The sequence below is a fragment of the Gymnodraco acuticeps genome, unplaced genomic scaffold (assembly GCF_902827175.1).
Source record: "Gymnodraco acuticeps unplaced genomic scaffold, fGymAcu1.1, whole genome shotgun sequence".
Lineage (NCBI taxonomy): Eukaryota > Metazoa > Chordata > Actinopteri > Perciformes > Bathydraconidae > Gymnodraco > Gymnodraco acuticeps.
The window spans coordinates 592,307-612,620 of record NW_022992237.1 but is presented as its reverse complement, the minus strand read 5'-3'; the positions used below and the strand labels follow the sequence as shown (position 1 = coordinate 612,620).

The window sequence follows — 20,314 nt, the reverse complement described above, 5'->3', positions numbered from 1 at the left end:
TGCTGCTGTGCGCGCCACATTCAAAATGGCTGAGGTGAAGCTCTCTAGCGGAGAATACAGCATTTTCAATAACACTTCCTCAAGAGCGAAATCCAACGTCTGGAGGCTTTTGGTTCCTAGATGGAGGAAATAACCAACATCCCACGCTTTTTGAGACAAATATGCAACTGCGTGTGTTAATAATTGCACGTTTTGACTGCTCATATATAGGCGGGTTCGGGTCGGGTTGCGGATCTTGTGCCGACGGGTCGGGTCGGGTTGCGGAACTATTGGCAATATGTGCGGGTAGCGTGGCGGGTTCGGTATTACACGTCGCGGGTGCGGGGCGGGAGCGGGTCTTGAAAATCAGACCCGTGCAGGACTCTGCTCTTTGGGTGTTTCTCAATGTCGAGGAAGGATCCTCCAGAGTATCCTCCGCAGTCTTAAAATCCCCACAATGCTTTGCGCACGGACCAATTTCCCAAATCTTTGGCGGAAAATGTAAGGCGGGGCCTCTCATATGACGCACACCTGCACACTTGCTAGCCTGTCCCGTTCTTCGTTCTCCGAATGAAAGGAAGGATTCTTGCCTAGCCTCTGAAAGACCTGACTCGGAGGGACATGTCCTACCAAGGAAGCGTCCTCGTCATTGAGAAACACCTGAAACCACACCCTCAACAAACTATGTATAATGCATGCAAACAAAAAATCATCAACTGCAAATCGAGTCAGACAAAATGGAAATCAGTTTGCTATGAAGCACACATTAACGGACATATTTCACATTCTACTTTCCTTTTTTATTTGCAGATAAAGGCTGCCAGGAACCATTAATTCAAACAGAAAAGATAAAACCACCATCCGCTGTGATAACATAAGAAAAAAGGACGATTCCAGATTCAAGTTTTTCTGCAAAGTGAACAGTTCAATCTGTGAGGATATTTTATCAACAAAATCTGCTCTGATGTCAAACGGGACGTTCACTCTCACAGAAACAGAGAGTAGCTTCACTGTTTCCATCAGTAATGTGTCCACTCAGCACGCTGGAGTCTACTGGTGTGGAGAGGAATCAAGAAAAAGATACCGAGCTGCTCTCAGGAAAATACAACTGGAGGTGGAAGGTGAGAAACTAACCCTTTAGGTAAATGCATACACATTTATATGACTGTATAAATACAGTCAATTGTCTATGTTTGTCTGTCTACAGCTACTTCTGACTTAACTAGGTGTGCAACTATTGGACAGAATTGTATATACTGGTGTGAATATCCCTGGATGGCAAGCATTAAAAGCTACAGAAATGAGTTCTGAAGGAACTCTTTTTTATAAATATATTTTGGGCATTTTGTTTACCCGGCAAAAGACATATCCAAATGTATGAGTGAAATTCCTGCATGATATTTTCTTTTATTACGTGTTTGTTCATTCATTTGTAAGCTTTCATGTGTAACTTCAATGCACTTTTTTTTTGTATCAGCAAAACCTACACCAACCACAATTCCTGTTTCTTCAACGAATACTGGATTTGCTGAGAGTCGTGGTAAGAGCCTGTTTGACATATTAAGCCTTCTGCTACGGGAACATGTTTTTACATTTCTTTTTCTGTAAAAAAAAGGAAAATACAACTGGAGGTTAAAGGTGAGAAACTAAATACCTGAGATTAATGATAAAGGTTTCTCTGATAATGTTGTTGAATACAGTCAATGCTGTCTGTCTGTTTCCAGCTACTATAAAAAATGTCAATAAACTAGCATTAGACTTCAATTCATTTTAAATAGCTTTATTGGCATGACCCTAATGACATACCGTATTGCCAAAGCTTAAGGTGTCCATGATTGATGAGACAGAGAACAGAGTTCACTAGTATCACTACAACAGTGAGATTGGTGACAACAGTAAACAGAGGGACAGACTGATGTGGAGCAGAAACCAATGACCCAAAACAACAGCTTCTATTAAAGATGTGTGATGACTAAAGGTGTGGTTGTCACACACTCAAAGAAATAACTCATTGGATAAACTCAATTTGATTGTGGGCAGGTTTTCCATCCAATAAATATATGTGGCACAAACAGGCCCTGCGTCTCCCCTATACTGTTACCTCATGCACTTTAATTACTCTTTGCATTTTTTGGTTTGATATAAACTGAATGTTGGTGTACTGTGTTCAATGACAATAACGTTAAATCTAATGTAATATAATTTACTGATCTCCATTATCCAGCAGGTATTCAATGCTAGCCATATCTAGAAAGCTAGCTAACTAACCAGTTATCTGGCTAGCTAGCTAGCTTGCCGTTAGACCCAACTAAAAACGGAGCAAAATATAATACGGTGGTTTCAAATATTCTTGTCAATATTATGAAAAGGCATTACTTGGAAACAGGGTACATTCATACTACTAGAAAAAACAAATACTTACCGAAGAATAGACTTTCCACGGTCAGTTTCCACAGTCAGTGTCAGACAAAGGCGGTAAATGACAGAACGGATGAGGCGCATGCGCAAAGGGGCGATCCCCAGATGAAAACAATTTATTTTGGGTTGCTCCGTCTTAAATAAATGTAATAAGTGAATTGATTAATGTAATTTGTGTTACACTAATGAACTATCCTTGCGGCGGCGGCGGAGGATGGCTTTGTGTTGTGCAACAACATGTGACAAACAACAAAAACGTGTGAGCTTTAACAACATTTGTATTTATTGACTTTTCATTAGTTTATGGCAATATTCAGTGTGCACAAAGATGGCACTGTTTGTCAGAGCACTTCATCCGTCTGGGTTTGTTGAAGAACAGCTCCAACGCCTGTGCGTATTGGAACGCCTCTGATGCTGGTCCATTAACTGCTATCCGCAGATATGCAGCAAGGTGCTCCCCTTTCAGTTGGTTTCTTAGGTCAGTTTTCACCTGAAAAACAGACAGTTGGCTTTACATGAACTATACAGAAATTACATGCAAAATACTTACCCTGTTCATCGTTGAAAAATCCCTCTCACAGTTTACACTGGATGACCAGCCCCGCTGAAGATAGAAGGCAGAGGTTTGGCTATATTTCTGCCCATTCGTCCTTCTCACTGGCCAGGAGCTGCATGATCTCAGCTTGTGTCTTGTCCTTCAGAGATTAGCCAAGGCAGGGCAACCGAGCATACAGTATAGTTGAAACATTTATAGATGTCAAAACAAGCAATTCTAACCGTCAAGACAGATGAGACAGAAATCAATTCAGTTCATATTAATTCAGATAATTTACCAACCTTAAATGATCCTACGAGAACATGTTGCTTGTACGAGGTCCACTCTTGAATAACTGTGGCATCTGGGAGCATCAAATGCATGTCTTTGTAATATACCTGCTCCTTTATGTGGAGAAAGTTCACATCAGCTCTCTGAAACACCTTGGACAGCATTGCTATGTGGGGCAGCACATCTGCCTGAAGGTAGAGGGCAGCCAAAAAGCAGTATGTGGCACAGAAGGTGTATAGACCTTTGGCCACTGGGCACTTCCTTGTGCTCGCTTATTTTGCCAGAGCAGCCAGCATAGCTGGAAGGTTCCTCTGGAGGTTTTGAACGGCTAGGTCCTACAATAGCCACCTTGTATCTTTCACCTCCTAACAACAAGTAGAAACACTGGTAAGTATAATATAAATAATATGACACCAAAATAGTATTATGAAAATTGGTGAAAACACACCTTAACTTTCAAGTTCTTCAGACCAAGAGTACACTATTTCTGAAGAATAAGTGCAGTACCTGCAGGTGGTTCCTGAAGTGTGCCATATATCTGACAGCATTTGAGGCATCTTTGCATGCCAGTGCTAGTCTGTGAGCAGCACACGCTACAGAAACAGGCTTTGGAAAACTGTCTGGGAGCTGCTTTGCCACTCCATTCAGACGGCCTAGGTTTAAGAAGTACATTTAGTGTTGAGGGTGTCATTTTGTTTCCTTTAATAACAGCTGACAATACAAATTTCACACAATCCATTAGATTTAACAATAAACTCCATACCCGTCATCACCGCTGCACCGTCTGTTCCAAGTCCGTAGAGCCTGTCTACTGGGAGCTCCTTTTTGAATGTTGGTGTACTGTGTTCAATGACAATAACGTTAAATCTAATGTAATATAATTTACTGATCTCCATTATCCAGCAGGTATTCAATGCTAACCATATCTAGAAAGCTAGCTAACTAACCAGTTATCTGGCTAGCTAGCTAGCTTGCCGTTAGACCCAACTAAAAACGGAGCAAAATATAATACGGTGGTTTCAAATATTCTTGTCAATATTATGAAAAGGCATTACTTGGAAACAGGGTACATTCATACTACTAGAAAAAACAAATACTTACCGAAGAATAGACTTTCCACGGTCAGTTTCCACAGTCAGTGTCAGACAAAGGCGGTAAATGACAGAACGGATGTGGCGCATGCGCAAAGGGGCGGTCCCCAGATGAAAACAATTTATTTTGGGTTGCTCCGTCTTAAATAAATGTAATAAGTGAATTGATTAATGTAATTTGTGTTACACTAATGAACTATCCTTGCGGCGGCGGCGGAGGATGATGGTTTTGTGTTGTGCAACAACATGTGACAAACAACAAAAACGTGTAAGCTTTAACAACATTTGTATTTATTGACTTTTCATTCGTTTATGGCAATATTCAGTGTGCACAAAGATGGCACTGTTTTGTAACAGTTTACTTATTTGGGGTGCCAGTCAGGTCTCTCTCCTGACGTTTCAGATTTGGCTTAGTCAGTCAGTTTTTGTAAATCTGCACAAAGGTGTATACATCTCTCTATAAACACCCCACATTAAATGACATTAAAATATAAGAAAAGACACAACTCAAAATCATAATCACAAGTAGTAAGTGTATTTTTGAATACAAACAAATTTGTCTTCCCACAGTTCAAAATGTAAATCCAAAACGTTCCACTCTGGGTGTCCTTCAAAATAAATAAAACAGTCAATTACCACAGGAGAATGTCAGTCGGTTTGAGCAATCCAGTCCTGGTTTTTAAGGTTTTGTGAGATGAGCGGCTCCTTTCAGCTTTGTATGCAATAATCCAGGAACGTGAAGCAAGGGTATGATGCCGGATGACGGTGGACCAGACAAACGGTACGGACTGTAAACGACCTAACTGCTGGTTGCTAACAGATGAGCGTGTTGCTCCGCCGATCCCTCTTGCTGCACACACCTTTTCCTTCCGGCTCCGTCTAACTAAATAGGGGGAAAAGGAAATGAGGCACCAACCAACAGCGAATCACTGGCTGGGTGGGCGTTACCGTGAGTGACTACCGGTCACATAAACACCGGTTGTTACAGTTTGTCAGAGCACTTCATCCGTCTGGGTTTGTTGAAGAACAGCTCCAACGCCTGTGCGTATTGGAACGCCTTTGATGCTGGTCCATTAACTGCTATCCGCAGATATGCAGCAAGGTGCTCCCCTTTCAGTTGGTTTCTTAGGTCAGTTTTCACCTGAAAAACAGACAGTTGGCTTTACATGAACTATACAGAAATTACATGCAAAATACTTACCCTGTTCATCGTTGAAAAATCCCTCTCACAGTTTACACTGGATGACCAGCCCCGCTGAAGATAGAAGTACATTTAGTGTTGAGGGTGTCATTTTGTTTCCTTTAATAACAGCTGACAATACAAATTTCACACAATCCATTAGATTTAACAATAAACTCCATACCCGTCATCACCGCTGCACCGTCTGTTCCAAGTCCGTAGAGCCCGTCTACTGGGAGCTCCTTTTTTTGTAGTACACTCTTGACTCTCTCAGCTTTCCCATTTTCCAGAGTTACCAGGTCAAGGAAGTTGTTAAAAACACAACCCTCTTTATCCACGTGTCTAAAATAAAATTAATAGGTTTTCACACATATTAATAAGTATTAACTGGGCCACAATCTTTATTTAAATGCACATAATTCCTTTAAAAAATACCCCACCTAACATGTAAATCCAGCTGGCGACTTACAGATACATCTGTCGTTTCATCAACCTCTAGGCTGATTGCTTGAGATGACCTTATCTCTTCCAAAATAGGCAACTCTACTATCTGTGCAAGGATCTCCAGCATTTCATCCACTATTCTGTGTGATTGGTAATTGTTTCTTTGATCCGACTGAGAAAAGGAGATCATTTAACATTTAGCTGGTTAAAGTTCTTAGTTTCACAAGCATCCATTTGTAATAGGTTTACCTTCAGCTTTTCAAAGTAATCACAACCCAAAAGCTGAGCTAAACTTAACAGCTTAGGGTAGTGGTAGTGGTGTGGTAAGCAATCTTGTTCTTTACTAGTCAGTAAAGGCATTTGAATCCACCTATGACGGCCTCATGCTCCATAATAACTGTGGGCTCAAAAGCCTGCATCGCCGAGTAGCCTAGACCAAGGGCAAAGACATCATTCATTATATGAGCCAAACATGGTTAATAGGTTGCAGAAATGAGCTATACATTAAAACATGATATACCTGATGCAAGTGAGACCTGATTCTTTACACTATATTGATGAGGCTTTTGAGATGTGGCACTCCAGGTAATCCTTGCGGAAAACAAGAAACTTCTATGAAAGCCCGTTTTAAGGGCCTTTCTTTACTGGAGGCTTGTGTTGCCTGTATACTCGGCAAAAACAGTCCTTGAAAAAAACCTGTTAATTCTTACAAAAAGTAAGTTTTATTACAAATATGACCTTGCAAATGCCATTCATACCATGCTGGGTGAGATAGAGCCAATTCTTGAACTGTGGCATTTTGAGCCAGTCAGCATTCAGCATGCATTTATTATTGCCATTGCAAGCCAAATGCTAACATTGGCTAAGTTACCTGTGGTCTCCCCTCCTCTCCTCGTCTCTCGTCCTCATCCTCACGCCGTATTCTCTTAAAATATGTTTTACTCATATCTGAGGAGTAAATGCATGGGAAATGAACAGTCTAACCTTAGCTAAAGTTAATCTGTGTCTTTCTAACTGGCATAGCCCGAAGAGAAAACAAATTATAATCTTTTTTATATTTAATTTACCACGCGTAACTTGCATGCAGCAAAGTTGGCCTGTCTACGTTAAATACACCCTTAGTTGCCACTTTCTTTCATATAATTCGAAGCTCCTACCAAAGTCAGCAAACAATAACACAATAAGGAAAAAAGGAGTTGCTTTACCTTGTAAGTGTCCACGTCTTCTAAGTTAACGTCGTCTTCTCTGTTTCTCGCTTTCCTTCATGCGATAGCAGAGCGAACAGGAACAGGAGGCGTAGAGCGAGGGATCATCCACTAGTTAATCAGTCGCAGAGTGAACAGGTACAGGAGGCGTAGAGCGGGGGAGTGTCCACTAGTTAATCGATCACAGATGGTGTCGTGCTCGCGGACGGATACAAAGAAAAAATGGGTCGCGAAATATACTTTGGCGGCCGTTAATATACCTGGGCGTCCCGCCCAAGTAAAGTCTATGTGTGGGAAACCCTGGTGTGTTAGTTATTTTAAAGTTTAAGTACTTAATCAACTCTGACAACAAAGACTTATTCGCTGACAGGAGAAATCTCTAACTATCAGAACTTGGTCTGTATGCTCCTGATGTATATTGTGTTAAAGTAAGATGTAATTGTAGAGTTGTCATGCAGATTGTGCCTCTGTGTTGAAAATTGCTTTGGCTCTCTCTTTGGATGTGATACTGCTGATGCTCGCAGTATATTTGGCCTACACGGGTAGGAGTTTTACTAACAATTTCTGATCAAGCAACTCAAGAATCAAAAAACGCATTTCGACTGCCTTTTATTTTCTACTGTTTTAACTATGGTACAAATATTTCGTACTCTCTCAAAATGGCTTTAATCCTAGTTAAATTATCCTCCATAGCTAAGCCTACGTGTTGTTTTATTCCCTTCCTGACAGGATGTGCACCTTGTATGAGAATAAACAGAAGAGTATGAACACAAGCTAACAGGTCAGTGTATGATTCTCTAATATTATAAAGTATTAATTTATGTAAATAACATTTATCCTCCTTTGATTTACATCACTGATAACTTCCCCTGCAATACTCGATGACTGGTCTGCTCCATCTTTGAAAAATATGTAATTTTTTACGACTAACAAAGCTCTGTCTCGGGTGTGTACTTGTTTTTCTCTGCATGGTAGCAGTAGGGGGAAATGACGGTACAAATTCAGCCACACAAACATCACTGTCAGCTATTCCTCCTTTGCACGGAAATGGAGCTTCAACTTATTAAACATTTGATCAATTTGATATAATACCATTAGACCGGGTGCTCATGTTAATGCTTAGACCTGCAAAGCGCATATGACATATTAATATTCTGAGCACAAATATTATCCTTAAATGAACTTGGTTAGAAAGTCCACATGTGACTTTTGAATGGTAAAAGATGTATTTGTGTTCAAGGCTCTGCAGATAACATTAAAATACCAAACCAAAAGGGAAAACATTGGGCATTTAAGTATTTATAACACTTGTTCGGCTTTATACAAAGTACATTTTCCTCGAATGTATTTAAGTTAACTATGTAATCTTAATTTAATTAGGGGCCCCTTGCAGATTCTTAAAGCTTACCTGCTGGCCTCCAAGAAAAGACGGCAGTGTGTCTGAATCAAAATCCTGGGACGGCTCCTCCACAGAGCAGCAGCGATTCTCACTGACTGACCATGACAAAAAAAACCTGTAGATTGCAAAGTACAACTTCAATTAACATTTAGTTTTACTTTATGCAGATTATACAAAAAGATCTTGCACAATTGTTGTCATATAATTCTCCTTGCTAGCTGAAAGCTCAAGATAACAGGTAAACTGATTTTTATCTACATTTAAAAACATACGGAAAATGCTTAAAGTGGACCTATCATGCTATATTTGAATAATATATTGTAGGGCCATACCTATATAAAACATGTTTTTTTTTCAAAATACTAAACAGATCATGCATTTTAGCCATGCCTCATTTCGCTCTTTTTTAGCCCTGTTTTTGCAAGGGCTGATTCTGTGAGAAGTCTTCTTCGCTGCTTTTGTGGCAGACTACAGCGCCACCTACAGGCCTGGCATATGTACTACAGCGTCTCCAGCGCTGGCAATGGCCGTGGCCCAACCCCCCATTCCCCTGATAGGTGGAGAGTTGCCCATATAGGCGGAGCTCCCCGTTTCTGATGTCAGAACAATTTCAAATCTGTATCAGCTCCATTGCAGCCCCGTTTTTAGAGATTTGGGTATGGAGGAAAAGAGAGAGGGTTGTGTTTTCTGACACTTGGTGGGTTCCCTGACACACCGGGGACACATATTCATGTATAAAAGACATACAAAAGTGCATTTTGCATGATAGGTCCCATTTAAGCTACTTTTAACGGAAAGCATCTCTAAATATTAAAGTAGTGGACTAATACTTTATGTCACAACAGTCAAATTATTTAAATATTGTACAAAAGGTTAATAACAACTTTGATTGTTAACAACAGTAAAATGCTACGTGATGCAACAATATTATCTAGAAATGTCACATATATAAATATAATTATGCAGAACATTTTGAAACGCAGAGTAGTTGACAGTAGGCTATAGTAACTTCTAGTGCTGGGGGGAAACGATTATTTTGAAAACGATTAATCGGGCGATTATTTTTCTGTTGTTCGATTAATAAAAAACGTAATGTATCTCAAATAAATACCAAAAAATTCTTAATAATAGTTTTTTTTTTTTTCAATGAGCGCCCCAAAAAACAACACAGCCGTTAGCTCTTATCACTCAGAGCTCACAGCTCCTCATATCTGTTCAGAAACTAGACAAAAGTTAAACAAGTACAAACCACAGACTGCCTGTGTCATGGAGAATACAGTCGCTGGTTTGTTTATGTCTGTATAGGCCGTTGTTGTGAGTGTGGACGGTCGGAGCATATACTGCGTTAGCTTAGCCAAGCTCCATTTAGAAAACACGCATTTTAAAAAGGGTTTTTCGCCTGCCGTCTGTCTGCAGACTTGTCAAAGCATTAATTCATGGTTTTTACTAACCGGTATCAGTATGTTGTTACTTCGGCATCATTTTGAAACGTGTATTACAATTAAATCACGGTCAAATATGTTCATCTTGTTGTAGTTGTAGCCCCCTTGCCAGCGATTCTCTCTCTAGTTTAGCATACTCAGCCCGACTCAGCCTAGTTGTTCCTGGCCCTAGAACCACGATTTAGTCGGGCCAGAAAAAAGGTGAAAAAGTAGCCCCGGGCCAAAACTAGGCCAAGTGGAAGCGCAACCAATAACGGGCCCCGCACGGCTCGGCACGCTTAAAGCGAGCTACCCGCTGCAGTGGAAACGCGCCATAAGCTGACTAACGTTAGTCTAATGTTATGTTTGACTCGTAAAGGACCACAACATGAGTTAGCTCTCTGTGCAGTTAGTTCGTTCCGGGTTAGTAGTGGCTAGATAGCGGTGTACTGCAGACGTAAACTAGCTACCATTCCAGCCAACATTAAATGCTGACAAACGTTAACTAACACACAGCTGACGCCGCTAGCTAGGTAGCTAACATTAACTACTAACCAACCAAGCACGAACAAACCGCACGGAGAGCTATAAGATAGTTAGCACTACCGAAGTGCACAGAACTCAAGCTGCACAACACACTACACAAACGTGGAATTAATTTAGCCAAAGTTAGTACTTACTTATCATTGTTCCCTTCACGAGAGACAAGGGGGTGCCTCCGCTTTAAATGCTCCAACATCGCTGTTGTGCTAGTGTGGTATGCCAACTCCATTCGGCAAAGACTGCAAATAACAATGCCTTTGCGTTTTGGACTAAATTTAAAGTATTCCCATGCTTTTGAAGACCTAGGGCAAGATTTTTTTTTGTTTGGGGGCTTTTTGCAGGGCTTCGTGCGCAATCCTGTGAGGAGGTGGTAGCCGTTTCAGTCTCCATTGTGTTTGAATTGTGATTGCGAACTGCTTGTTGCTTTGGGTGACCCACGTGTGTGTGTGGCGATGCGTCGACGAGGAAATCTGTCGTCGACGTGTCGCTACAGCACTAACTTCCCACCACCGGTTTAAACCAGTTTAAACAAACCGCCACCTGCACTTCAACCTGTTCAAATTCAACATGGCTAGCTAGAAAATAAAAAGTAACTGAACCTGTCAAATGCAGTTGAGAAATTATAGTTATTAACAGTTGGGAAATGTAATTAGTTACCCACCAACGGACAGAAAACTACGTTAGACATTAAATCAGCTAACGTTAGCATCCAGCTGCTGCCTGCTAATGCAAATTATAAAAGCAACAACAGTTGTAAATATAATACAAATACAGAGGAGTGAAAAGAACATTACTTAGGCTTACTTACCATTGAGGTGTCGTCGAGTACTATTAATGATAAAGTAGCAGCAATGTGGACCAACCTTGGATGTATAAAATGAACCTCAGAAAGTACCCGTAAACGTGGGCCCACAGAGCATGCGCAGTTCAGTTTTCCTTAAGCCCCGCCTCCGATCTTCCCGCTCTCTGTCAGTCAAATAAATGGAGAGATAAAATAACTCTTGATTCAGCTCTTAACGCAATTTACAATGTTTAAAACCTAATGATTTAAATAAGGGGCTGTAAAAGTGTTCGTGCTGGGTAGTTTATTTAGCTAAAAAATAAATAGATGGTCGTTCAAATACCGTTAGATAAGTCAATTCAATTCACAGTTAACATCACAAAATAAAAATAAAAATACTGATTTAATTGAAGTAGAACATTTCTTGTTAGTTCCCTAAAACTTACTTTACCCCTCCTACTTTCAGTACATGTTCCTGATTTCACATGTTTTACTTAATGTGTTAATAATAACATGTAAATACTTAGCCTTTTTTTTTTCTTCTCACTTTATCTGCTGTTGTAATTGTTTCAAAGTTCCCATTGCGGGACAAATAAAGGATTTCTCATTTCTATTTGTATAATACTTTTACTTAGTACGATTCTCTGTGAAGTACTTTTACTTGAAATGTAGTATTTCTTTAAAGTCTGGTATTAGTAAAGTATAGATATAAGTAAAGAAAATAAATACTTTTTACACCACTGTCCTTTACATTAGTAAAAGTAGAAATATCACATCGTAAAATACCGATTAGAGTCCCACATTCAAAATCTTAAAACTATTAGCATCACATTTATTTTTGGATTAAAGTTATTGATGCATGAATGTGTTTATCATTTTAATGTTGCAGCTAGTAAACACAGGACCATTATTTATATATTTTATTTGGCTTCGCCTCGAAAGGAGCCAGTTGAGGTGGTTCGGGCACCTAATAATAATAATAATAATAATAGCTTCGATTTCTATAGCGCCTTTCAGGGGACCCAAGGTCGCTTCACAAGTAATAGTGCAAAGACAAATATAACAAAACAAAAGACAGACAAACAGAACAACAGATCGATTTAGGGGCCGAAAGCCTTGGCAAACAGATGGGACTTGAGGGCCCTTTTGAAGGCTTCAAGTGTGGGGATGTTGCGTATCTCCGCAGGGAGAGCGTTCCAGAGGGTGGGGGCTGCCACACTGAAGGCTCTATCCCCATAGGTTCGCAGTTTGGTGCGGGGGGTGGTAAGCAGGCCAGAGTCTGAGGACCGCAGGTTCCGGGGTGGGGCATGTGGGTGAAGGATGTCCGATAGGTACTGGGGGGCAAGGGCATGGAGGGATTTGTAGGTAAGGAGGAGGATTTTGTAGGATATGCGGGACTTGACCTAGTTAGGATGCCACCTGGGCGCCTCCCTATGGAGGTGTTCCAGGCACGTCCAGCTGGGAAGAGACCAAGGGGTAGACCTAGGACCAGGTGGAGGGATTATATCTCTTCGCTGGCCTGGGAGCGCCTTGGGATCCCCCAGTCAGAGATGGTTGATGTGGCCAGGGAAAGGAACGTTTGGGGCTCTCTGCTGAAACTGCTACCCCCGCGACCCGACCACGGATAAGCGGGAGAAGATGGATGGATGGATGGATATTTGATCAGTTTATTAATATGTCATATGAACATAAAACAAATCTACAAAGTTATAAAGGTCTCAGACAATGTAGTGCAGTAAGAAGTAGATATTTGACTTTGAAAGTGAAGTAAGAGAGTACTTTACAGTAAACACATTCATGCATCAATAACTTTAATCCAGTAAAAGTACTTTATTTTACTTACCATATTGCTTTATACTCATTGTTTTTTTACCGATTGTGAGTTGAATTGTATAACTACTGTCACCCAATGCTAAATGTGAAATATAAGATGCAAATAAATGTAGTTTATGGCAGGTATTTTGTCATCATTCACATCTAGTATTGTTATTATTTTATTATTCTTTGGCTAAAAATACCCATCAGCAGGAAACAAAAGCACTATGTTCAAGTTTTTTTTTCAAATGTAATGATTTTTTTACTCCAATCTTTAATCTAAAAACAGTCAGAAATATATCGATCCTCAATGTGGTTTGGATTTTCAAAATAAATGGGGGCTGTTTTAAAATGTCACATGTTAAAAAGTAACAAGTCAAACGCTTTTTCAAAATCAGTTAACGGTTCGTACTTGTGATACAGATCAATGTGTCACTCTGATATATCTTTTATAAAACTTCTGCACACTGCCCTCGTTTCCTTCATTGGTAAAAAGATAAAGATGTTTACGATGATGTTGTACTCGGATGGAAAAACAAACCAGCAGAATCTGCATGACGATTAAAACTAGAGTCATGTGAGTGTTTTATATCTGGTGTTAATCAGACGCACACTCCACCCACACATTTCAAAGTGTTGCTCCCACTTTATTTCATGTGAACTAAATTGAACTCAATTCTGACCATAAATAAAACAGTGGGGGAAAAAACAATGTAGTCCACAGTGTCAATCATTAAATATATTTTTTTGTCTGCAAGGAAATTCACACTAAAAAGCCTATGTTTTTAAAATACACCCGTGATCGTATAAGAAATTAGAACAGCATTGTGCTCCTTTGAAAAGGCTCATATCTATGTAAAAAACGTTAAAGGTCCCCTATTATACTGTTTTTCATCAATATATTATAGGTCTCAGATATAAACAAAACATGTCTTTGAACACCAAACAGATCATTGCAGCATTACCCATAATCCCCTCTGTTTCAGCCCTGTTTCCAAAGTGCTTATTCTCTGTCTGTTACGTTAGATGAAAATAAGGAGCCCCTCCCCACGCCCCTCTGAGAGACATTTGGTTACAAAGAACTCAATGGTGCTCTAGGAGGAGATTCAGGTGATAAGGTGGGGGGGGGGGTTACCTTGGTTGGTGATTGGCTAATGGTTACACAAGCCAAAAAAACATTAGGACATCATAAAGTGGCCAAAATCTGATCAGCTTTCCAAAGAGGGGACACATGTTTATGTATAAGAGACGTCAACAAGTGGATTTTGCATAATAGGTGACCTTTAAAATAAAACACTCCCAATTCTAGCTCATGTCCATGCTCTCTGCGGGCCCGATGCCGCACCCCTCCCCCCCCTGAACGCTCTGGTAGATGGAGGCCATGTCTGCGTTGGTTCTGATCTGGTTTGCAAAGTCGGCCATGCTGGGGCTGCGCTCCACCTCGGGCACGGCCAGCAGGGCGGCGACGGCACGCATCGCAGAGCGCCGAAGCTCCTCCTGCTTCTCAAACTCCTGCTTCACCGATCCCGCCTTCACCTGCAGGAGGAGAGTCACTGCAGTGAGGAGGGGAACTCATCTCATGCTAATTCACAAGTGTAGTCCTTAATACTACATGCATTATAGAGTGGTGCAGGAATGAGCCCTACAACTCTGAAAAGAGTCAGCTCGTTTCTGGTTGTTAGCCTGAAATAAGGTCTGTGGTTACACAAGCTGAAGACATTTTTATTCTACGACATAAAATACGTCAGTAAATACCCAACTGGTGGATTTAAAAACGGTGGTTGCTAACAAGTGTCTAAATGAGGCGACTTAGCATCATCACGCCCAATTTTAGCCGCCTTTAGCTTAGCTTTGGTGACGTGAAGTCATGTGCACGCTGTAGTTCCTTTACAGCCTAACGTTAGCTTTTTACTTCTGGAAACTGCATTTACACTTTGCATTATATATTTTATCAGCATTAACACACAAAGAATACATTGTAAATATGTAAACACTATCTGCCCCACGTAAAGCTCTTGTAAAGTAATGAGTATTATTGTGAACATGAATGTTAAAGTCTTATATCGTTATCGTTTCTGTCATTCTAATTTAGTTAAAATATGAATATTGACCATAGGAAGAGTATCTATTGTTGCAATATAGTAGTCTATGGATTTATAAATACATTTAAACATGAAGCTGGAAAAGCTGTGTCAATTCCTGCCCATGCAGAGTCATACCTTAGCATTTATATGAATCATTATATGAATATGGGGCTGATACCTTGGTGGTGCAGGTGGCTTTGAGAGGCTCGATCAGTCGGTCCAGTCTCTGCAGAACGGCTGCAGGACACAGAGAGGCGAGGCGGGCCAACATCAGGAACGTCAACATCTGCAGGAACACAGAGAAAGAGGAAGTAGACACAGTGGCTGCTGGCACCGGAGGATTCAAAGGCCTGAGCCAGAGTCTCGATCTCTCTCTCCGCGGAGGACCTGTTCTGGGAGCGGCCACTCTCGCTTATACTTTTGCCTTGCCTTTATGTTAGTTTTGGTTCCCGTTGAGTTCTGGTTAATAAATATATGTTCTTATATATATTCTTGTCCTTTCCACACTTTTTGTTATGGCCAAGAGCCAGGCCATGACAGATGGGGGCTCGTCCGCTTCTCTTAGGCTATCTGTACTACAGCAACGGATAGGTAAGATTTGTGTGTGTGCGCGTGTGTAAAATGTGTTGGGAGCGCATGCAGTGCGGCCGGTTTCTGTGTTTCGGCTCATTAGACCGCATGTGGGAAGGACATTATATTTCAGATCGTTGTTTGGGGACTGATTACATTACTTTGTGAGGCTTTGATTTGTTTGGTATTATATTTCGGGAGAGTGCTTGCCAGTTGTGCTTAGCCGTTGTCAGCTGTTGACACGTGTGGGTTCGTTGGTGCGTTGTATGTGGAGCAGTGCGGAGTTTTCCCTGGTAGGTTTTAGCGGCGGGTCCCTTGGGATTGTTGAGCTGGGTGTGTAGTGTTGCGGAGAAAGTGGTTGAAGCTTCGGCTTGGGAGCATGGCCGTTTGATCCTGAGGCTTAAATAAATATAACTTAGCATAGAAAACATTTATGAGTTCAAGAGACTATTGATAGATCTACTTCACACAGACATCAACATGAACTCTTCCTGCACCTGAACACAACACCAGCTGGGAGTTAATCTGTGTATTAGCTCCAACGCTATCGTCCTTTAAAACTGGAAATATTCCTCGTAGGTGTCGCCTCAGTATTGTCGATTGCTGGACTTAATTATTATTTCATTATATTTTATTATACTCGTTCTATTTTTTTTAATTTACTTTTTTTTTAATTGGTCAGTCGTTGGCTCTGATTATAATTGTATCTTATTTAATTCTGTACTATTGTATTGGCTTTAACTCACATTTCTATTTTATTTGTATTGTATACGTTTGTCTTTATTAACATTTTGATTTAATATATTTTTCTTACTTTTTTCGGTTTTTATTAACGTCTCATTAATTCGTCATGGTCTTTTGAACCTTGTTATTCCTACTGCTTCTTCTTTTAATTCACATGTATTACATATGGTGTAATTATATATTGTACAATTTGTACTTTACCTTCTCATAAATATGTATTTTCTCTTTTATTTTATTCTTTTATTGCACATTTTTACTTTAACTTCACATTTTTATAGAAATGTTTTGTTTGGTGTTAAGGAGCAACTGTCACAAAATCCAATTTCTCCTTCAATAAATAAAATACTCCCATTCTGATTTGTGCATTGCATTGTAAGCTACTTGAGAAATTGGTACTTTCCACTATGAGTTTTTCAGGATGCTGTTTAAAAGTTGGCGTGGTTGTATTTAAGAAGCAGATGTGATCTTTTATAATTGTATTTCCTCAATGTGTTGCACCCACCCTGATGTCGTAGTGATCTTTGAGTCCCTCCTCCACGTGGTCCAGGAACAGCAGGACGTCCAGCCCCTCCATGCAGCTGTCTAGCAGAGTGTACATGCACTCGAACGCAGCCTTACGGACGTCCAGACCGTCGTCCACCGTGTGTTTGAACGGACCCATCTCCACCTGCAGAGAACAAACAGGATTCAGCACCGAAATACAAGCATCAGAAATATCATTTTTATATTAAAGAGGCCCGTTTATGCTTTTGGGGGTTTTCCTTTCCCTGTTATAAAGGTTTTTGTCCATGTAAATGGTCGTGATAGGCTAAGGAAAATAGAGACCTTTTTTTTACATTAAAGCATGGAAACATGTCACAGGTAAGGCACATAGGGCCCCTTTAAGAGTTACCTCTCTGATGAGGTCCTTCCTGATCTGGGTCTCTCTGTACAGATGAGGCAGCACTGTTGCTAGGAGACCGCGGATGAGAGACGGCTTGTTGTGAGCGGCAGAGTTAAACATCACCAAGGAGACGCGCCGCACGTTCAGGTCGTCGTCCTGCAGGGTCTGCAGGAAGTCACCTGACAAACACACAGCATTTTTAAAAGGTATTTTTGGGCCAGAGGGTCTTTATTGTAGATCTTAGAGTGAGCGGGGGAGACAGAGGGGAGACATTGCCTGGAATGTTTGGTCGGCTTGGGAATCAAATCATTTTATTTCCTTTTTTTGTGTATTTTTATTGGGAATAGGCAAGGTAAGTTGTATTATCTCCTACATGTTTTAAACAAAACATGAGAAATATACAATAAAATAATCTAGCGTTTAAGACAGTGCGTAAATATAATGTATATTTACCCACTGGCTAATACGCAAACATACACATAAATGTATGCATACACACAGACTTGCATATACATATATTCCTCAACACATTCTTAACTAGGCTTTAAAAAAAAAAAATCTATTAAAAAAAGAAGAAAATAAACCGTTATTGAAGAATATTATTTTTCTTTTTTACTGTTATTTCAGATGTGTGTGTGTGTGTGTGTGTGTGTGTGTGTGTGTGTGTGTGTGTGTGTGTGTGTGTGTGTGTGTGTGTGTGTGTGTGTGTGTGTGTGTGTGTGTGTGTGTGTGTGTGTGTGTGTGTGTGTGTGTGTGATACCTATGCAGTCCTTCAGCAGAGCGTCTATTGGAGCAGGATGATCGACGATAGTGAATTTCACAGCCGTCACCACCATGCTGCGAGCCAGAGGAGAGCCTGTGGGGGGGGGGGGGGTATTATTACTGACACTAACATCATCACCATACCACAGTATAAGATGTTAAATGCATTGTTTTGTAACCTTAACACTGTCTTTCAGAGTCAAAAACCCTGAGGTGTTGGCAGTGGTGAAAGAAGTATTCAGAACACAGTAAAGTCAAAATACTCCTTAACAAGTGAGAATCCTATATTCAAATTCTCACTTTAGTGAAGTACAGAAATATTATCTGCAGAAAAAAACATATTATTTTTACCATTTCTTTGTACCTAAAACTGTTTTTTCCCTCATTTATTTTCAGAGATGTAATTTTGTTTAAAGTTTATTGAATATTTTGCAACGCAAAATCTTAATATGAAAAGTAATTAAAGCTGTTTGGATTTCTATCAGGAAACCATGTGTTGACTTCAGGGAGCAAACATTAGAAAATGGCTTAATCTGGTTGAAAATAGTAAAAAGTAGAAGTATTTCTTAATGCTCTAAATGTTTTTCATGAAGCACTTTGGATTGCCTTGTGTTGAAAGGTGCTATATAAACTATCATTGCGTTACCTTACATCTTTAATCCAGGACTCTATATAAAGCCTGATAGAAACGTGCTTTTCAGCTTTAATGGGTTTCATTGTGTCCACATTCTTTACTCAAGTAGAAGTACAGATACTCGTGTTTAAAAATACTCTGGTAAAAGTAGAAGTACTGACTAAACTTTTTACTCAAGTAAAAGTAAAGAGGCTTTGAAATATACTTCAGTAAAAAGTACCCATAACTAGCAGCTGTTTTAAAGAGTACCTGACCTCCCTTTATATTAATAGAACAATAATGTCATTGTTAGCTAATGAATGTTTCCATGCTGAACAACGGCAACATGACAACGTTTCCATTGGTCCCTCTTCTTTAGAGAAGACCAGGAAATGATGGATACACGGATCGTGTTCAAATCAATAGGCACGCAATGACTCTAAAGAATAATGATCACGCATCAAACACACATTCAGACTAAAGGAACCAGCTGTTTGGAAAATGAGAGAAGTAGAAAGTACAGGTATTTGAGTTCAACATGTAAGAAGTAGAAAGTACAGGTATTTGAGTTCAACATGTAAGAAGTAGAAAGTACAGGTATTTGAGTTCAACATGTAAGAAGTAGAAAGTACAGGTATTTGAGTTCAACATGTAAGAAGTAGAAAGTACAGGTATTTGAGTTCAACATGTAAGAAGTAGAAAGTACAGGTATTTGAGTTCAACATGTAAGAAGTAGAAAGTACAGGTATTTGGGTTCAACATGTAAGAAGTAGAAAGTACAGGTATTTGTGTTCAACATGTAAGAAGTAGAAAGTACAGGTATTTGAGTTCAACATGTAAGAAGTAGAAAGTACAGGTATTTGAGTTCAACATGTAAGAAGTAGAAAGTACAGGTATTTGAGTTCAACATGTGAGAAGTAGAAAGTACAGGTATTTGAGTTCAACATGTAAGAAGTAGAAAGTACAGGTATTTGGGTTCAACATGTAAGAAGTAGAAAGTACAGGTATTTGTGTTCAACATGTAAGAAGTAGAAAGTACAGGTATTTGAGTTCAACATGTAAGAAGTAGAAAGTACAGGTATTTGAGTTCAACCTGTAAGAAGTAGAAAGTACAGGTATTTGTGTTCAACCTGTAAGAAGTAGAAAGTACAGGTATTTGAGTTCAACATGTAAGAAGTAGAAAGTACAGGTATTTGAGTTCAACATGTAAGAAGTAGAAAGTACAGGTATTTGAGTTCAACATGTAAGAAGTAGAAAGTACAGGTATTTGAGTTCAACATGTAAGAAGTAGAAAGTACAGGTATTTGAGTTCAACATGTAAGAAGTAGAAAGTACAGGTATTTGAGTTCAAAATGTAAGAAGTAGAAAGTACAGGTATTTGAGTTCAACCTGTAAGAAGTAGAAAGTACAGGTATTTGAGTTCAACATGTAAGAAGTAGAAAGTACAGGTATTTGAGTTCAACATGTAAGAAGTAGAAAGTACAGGTATTTGAGTTCAACATGTAAGAAGTAGAAAGTACAGGTATTTGAGTTCAACATGTAAGAAGTAGAAAGTA

General features: G+C 39.8%; 1 protein-coding gene across 1 annotated transcript in view; it reads right to left on the bottom strand.

Annotated features, from left to right (window-relative positions):
- Positions 1-14,295: 14,295 nt before the first annotated feature.
- LOC117539906 (cullin-associated NEDD8-dissociated protein 1-like) overlaps positions 14,296-20,314 on the bottom strand; it is a 30,300-nt gene continuing 24,281 nt past the window's right edge. The window contains 5 exon segments of the mRNA XM_034206260.1: positions 14,296-14,638; positions 15,365-15,472; positions 17,003-17,167; positions 17,393-17,562; positions 18,144-18,239. Of these exon segments, the coding sequence (XP_034062151.1) occupies positions 14,408-14,638; positions 15,365-15,472; positions 17,003-17,167; positions 17,393-17,562; positions 18,144-18,239 (770 nt within the window). The 3' untranslated portion in view covers positions 14,296-14,407.